This window comes from Trachymyrmex septentrionalis, unplaced genomic scaffold (assembly GCF_001594115.1).
Source record: "Trachymyrmex septentrionalis isolate Tsep2-gDNA-1 unplaced genomic scaffold, Tsep1.0 scaffold19, whole genome shotgun sequence".
Classification (NCBI taxonomy): Eukaryota; Metazoa; Arthropoda; class Insecta; order Hymenoptera; family Formicidae; genus Trachymyrmex; species Trachymyrmex septentrionalis.
This window is the reverse complement of record NW_017305071.1, coordinates 3,063,931-3,069,302: the sequence shown is the minus strand read 5'-3', so window position 1 is coordinate 3,069,302 and position 5,372 is coordinate 3,063,931. Positions and strand designations below refer to the sequence as shown.

General features: G+C 37.8%; 1 protein-coding gene across 1 annotated transcript in view; it reads right to left on the bottom strand.

The window, feature by feature from the left end:
* The window catches only part of LOC108746729 (protein groucho-like), a 78,549-nt gene that overhangs the window by 62,588 nt on the left and 10,589 nt on the right, over positions 1–5,372 (bottom strand). Inside the window, 1 exon segment of the mRNA XM_018483662.1 lies at positions 4,934–5,326. Within this exon segment, the coding sequence (XP_018339164.1) occupies positions 4,934–4,969 (36 nt within the window). The 5' untranslated portion in view covers positions 4,970–5,326.

The following is a 5,372-nucleotide window of genomic DNA, read 5'->3' as shown; positions in this document are numbered from 1 at the left end:
TATATATATATATATATTTGTATAAAGATTTATGTAAATATATCAACAGAGTTGTACAAAGGTTTTAGTTTCATGTATAGCATGTAATGATCATAAACCACGAACGCGTAATTTTACCAGTTGAAAATGTTATATTCTTGTTCTCTCTTTTTTACACGAAAGAGAGGCAATAAAGCAATAAACGGCGAGATTTTTTATATGAAATCCAGTGCGGGCGATCTCTCTATGAGAGGGCGAGGCGCGTAGAATCCGCGGAATCTGGAGCACGAAACGACACGGCGAACCGGCACGAAAGGGCGCGGGAAGGCAACGCGAGGAACGGGTCGGCTGGAAGGCGGATAGGGCCGAGAGGAGAGTGAGAGAAAGGAAAGAGAGAAGAAAGGGATGGAGAAACAAAGCGGCGTCCCTTTGTCCCGCTGTCGGTGTAGCTCGCGTCGCTCTCGTCGTGCTCGCGCGCTCAGCCAGGCGCATTTTGCAAAGAGCGCGTCGCGAGACTCTTGTTGTCCCCGCGATATTACTTCCTACATTTGCGCAAATTATATCGCCGCGGCAGAGACGCTGCTGCTGCTGCTGCTGCTGCTGCTTGCGAGTGCTCGTTCGCCGCACTTTTGTTCCCGCTTAACTTCTAAAGCACGTCCGCGACACGAGAGATAACTATTAATCAAAGACGTGAGCAGGGGACAGAGAAACGAGGGGAGAGAGAGAGAGAGAGACAAGAGGACGTTCACCTAGTTACGCCATTGCTATTAACTACAATCTATTGGGAATCTTTTTATTTTTAATTTAAAAAAAAAAACAACGACGAGAAACTTCGAATATGATCGCACGAGTGACAGCTGACACGATCGTAAAACGTAAAACGCGTTGCATATATTTTCTTTTATTTAAGAGCGTATACAAAAACGTCACAGTTTGATTGAGTTATAAGAAAAGGATTCTTTGCTCGGAGACGGTTATTCCCCTGCGAGATGAAAATTTATTCTTGTCGGATAAAAATTGAATGGAATAATGAAAAAGTAGAATTATTAGGTATAACATAAGAAAAGCATTATTCTTGTGTTATCGTAATTCACTGTGTAATTGTTATTGAAGTATGCGACAAATATTATCAAATGAGCAATTTCGCACCTTTTTTCTATCCATCTCGCGGTAGGAAATTGTGAAAACTATATTCTCCGGTCTTTATATCTCCGACACTCTTCTCCGATTTTTCTTGTCGGTGCTTCCCAACTTTCTCGCTTTTCACGGTTTTCTAGACATCGCGTCTTAAAACAACGGACGACTCTCGCGAATAACTATTTCGCCTTTTATTATCCTCCTCGCGAAGGATCGAGTTACAGAATTACGAGCGTGACGCTCGCCAGCGTGCATTCGTTTATTTGGTTGGCAAGCAAGGAGAATGGCTCATTCGTCCTAACATCTAGCTTTTCTGTTATACTGATGATCAACCGTCACGCGAAATACGTGACTGACTTTAAATGTAAAAATATAAGTACATAATCGAGAATCAGAGAAATATATGCGCTTCAGAAAGTATTTCTTTGTTCAATATTTAATAAAAAATCGGATCATCATTCACGGAAAAAACAATTTTGCTAAAATATTTAAAAATTTGGCTAATTACGTGGAAATATCATGACGATTAATGCTACAAAAAGTTTGAGCGCGACATTATTATTCTGATGATTCAAAATTATTTTCAGATCTGTGTCTAAATAAAGGTAAATTTTTGAGTGAGAGAGAGAGAGAGAGAGAGAGAGAGAGAGAGATACTTCAGTAAAACAATCCTTTCCGTATAGGATTATTAAATCTCACTCGAATAATTTATATTTTTTACGTATATCTGTGCATATTCAACATATCTTGTATTATATTTACATATCATATTTATACAAATGGAAACGTAACTTATAATGAAGGTTTTATACATGTAATGTATAAATTTTATAAGATAGAAATATGTATGAAATATGGATTTTCGATACGGGTTAACTATTTCACCTCATACTCCTTCATTCACAATTTTCAAAATTCTTTATATCAATCCTTCAGAATATGTAGATAAAGTGAGATCGAAGATTAAGATATATGTGGAATAAAAATGAATCCTAATCGGGATTAAACCTAAGATTTAAGAATCGATAGCTCTCGCATAAAGCAATACGTCAAGAGACTTTCTAATTCATTTGTATAAAATTAAAAATATATGTAGGAAAGATCGAAATCGAAGAGATTCAAGACTCATCGATTACAACGAAGGATCCAAGACACTGAAGTGTTAAAACATTTAGTTAAATATAGATCTGAAAATAATTTTATATGGAGTTATGCATTCTCGAAAAATATCACATATGAAAATATATAAGTACGTTACGTTACAGATTTTCGCATGCAATATAAATTCAGGTATATAAAGGCCCATATTATTAATTAAAGATACCCTTCACGTTGATAAGTTTACGAATGTTTCAAGTGACATTGACAATTTTTCTCAATAACGATACGCAAAATTTGCAGCCAAGTCATGTTTGTACACGGAAAGAACGAAATTTATTATTTGCAAAAGGATCTAAAAATTTAACAGATACAGATCGATCTTAAAAGAATTTTGTCGGACCATCGAAATAATTAGTAGGAAATTCAAGCATAATAAGCAACGTTGCAAAAAATTTTGATATTCTAACAACCAGCTTTGGCATCTTACATAATTATTTTAATAATTCAACAAGATTATTTTCAGATCTATTATAGCTAAATAAACACTTCAGTAAAACTGTTCCTTCCGTGTAGAACATTAATACGAATCTTTATTTGAGCTTATCAGTCACATCTCTTCCAACCAAAGAGTAAATAACTGCTCCATGAAAGGCATACGTAAAAAGGCAATCGCGTGCCACGATGATTACACTCGATTATGCGTCCGCACGGAAAGAATAGTTCTACTTAAGTATTTAAAAATTTAGCTATTATAGATACAAATCCGAATAACAGTACCGCACAAAGTTTTAACATTTTAGCAATTTAAGCGTCTTACAAAATTATTTTGATGGTCCGAACAAAATTATTTCTATATCTAACTGAACTTTTTAACGCTTTTCAGCAAAACTTTATTTCCGTGATCTATTAACGGTGGTTAAGTTATTGCTTTCTTTGCAACATTATCACACGAAATTTGTATTACAGCGTAAAAAAGATTAATTTCCATTCGTTTCCACTAAAAAATCGCTAATGATACCCTGACAGAAAGACGTCATTCGAATCGCGCCAATGACGGAAGCAAAAGACATTATAAGTACTTGTCGTAATGTAAGACTAGCTTACATTTTTTCAGCAGCACGCAATGCGAAGAATTTCCTGTTAAATAACGATTTTCGTAACAGGGTCCAACTTCGTTCTCTTGGATTAATTACTTGGTTTAATAATAAATCGCGATAATTATCACCTGTCTCGCATACTTTACAGACGATCCGCCATGTATCTCTCAAGAGTATCCATAAATTCATATAAATAATCAAGAGACTCTTAACATAAAACGATAATAAGTAGAGCTTAATTAAGAACACGTAAGAGCCAACGCTATGAAATTAGTGCGCAAATAAATATCTTCAATGTTATAAAATGATCAATACATATGTTGAATTTTGCAATTTACATAAATTAGAATTACTAAATAAACTTACAAATGAACTAGATAATATTCGTAAAGGAAGAAGTTATTATCTAAACAAAAATTATATATCTAAATTTTCGCAACTCCTCTTGAGTTGTTAATTACGTTATTCTAGTTACCGTTAATAATTCTTAGTCGTTTTGCGCGACAGTAAAAAAAAAAAAAAACGACGTGTGACGTCATTCCGTTCTCGAAAATGCCCGCTTATTAAAATTATGGCTTATCGTTCGTAACGTTTGCTTAACTTTTTCTGATTTCCCTTAAACCAATTATGTCGTATCGTATAGTTGTATTATTAGTCACCGCAATAATTATCGGCCATTAAGCGCGATATTAAGAGAAGTATTACGGCACCGTTATCGCCACCGCTTCGTACGTTCGTCGGTGCGCTTCGAGTATACTCGTCGAAGAAACGATCGAGCCACTTTGTGCCCCTTGAGCAGAGCGGCGCCACATCAGCGTCAATAAGCAAACGAGTGGTGCCCACATATCGCCCATTGGCCGGTTCTATGAACGGCAATTGTTGTACGTTGACTTGCGGGCTCTATAAATAATCCTCATAATTTCTAATGGTCGCCTCCTCCCACCCTCTTTCTCGCTCTCGCTCTCGCTCTCTCTCTCTCTCTCTCTCTCTCGTTCGTGTGTCAGCAAATTCGCCGGTGGTCCCGTTTCATCGTATGGGACTTTGAGCTTGTGCGACGCGTGAAATTATGACGGTAAAAAGAGTGGCACGAGCGGAGGTTGTGTGTGGCGTAGGGACGTGCACGGGGAACAATCAAACATTCTTCGAATTAGCAACGCGAAGTGCGAGAGCGGTCGACTTGACTCCCACGTGCTCTTTCGCTTCCCTCGCGCGGAGCGGTAATTACACTATATTACCCTTTGACGTGCGCTATAATGGATAACGCTAAGCAAAAATGTCGAGTATACCGTGGCGAGTATACCGTGGCGTAAGCGAAGAAATATATACGGTAGCACACTGGGAAAATGCCGAACGCAGAATAGAAAATGTTCCGTCGATTTGCTAACTTGGCTGCACGTTAAGTTGAAAGTTGGTTAAAATCGAACTCGGTTGAAATTAAGCGACAATGAGATTTCAGCGTTATTCGTTCTGCGTTTTTTTTTCTTTTCTTTTTTTTTTTTTCTTTCTTTTCCGTTAAATACATACTTGAAATTTTATAACACTACAATTCTCATTTCGCAAATGCCACGATGTTAATTTCTACCCCGCTACAACGGAAGAGTAATGATGCGAGTACTTACGGGAGCGGCGGGATGTCTCGCCGGCGCGGGGTACATCTTAGTCTTGGACAATTGCTTCTTAGAAATCGCTGCAGCGTCCACGATACACTAAGTACACGATCATTTCACCATTTCGTGGGCTCGAACGCGTCCGCGTGAAGAAACTCCATTTGACGACAGCGGCTGTTCCTAGATCGATCTTCTTTCCATGCACTGTTCACAGCACAACGCGATTCATCGCGGTTACCTTATTATCGCGAACCGAGTACACTTTTCTCATTTATTAACGAGCGCGGAAATGGCAACGAAAACTTTACAAATCTCGTTTAAGTTCGACGAGAACGGCACTTTTCTTCGTAATTTTTCGCCCGCTGTTAAAGCTTCACACGTTGTGGAGTGCTGTTGCTTCCGTGCCTGTTGAAAAAAAAAAAACAATTGTTTTTTATTTCTGTTGCTTCTA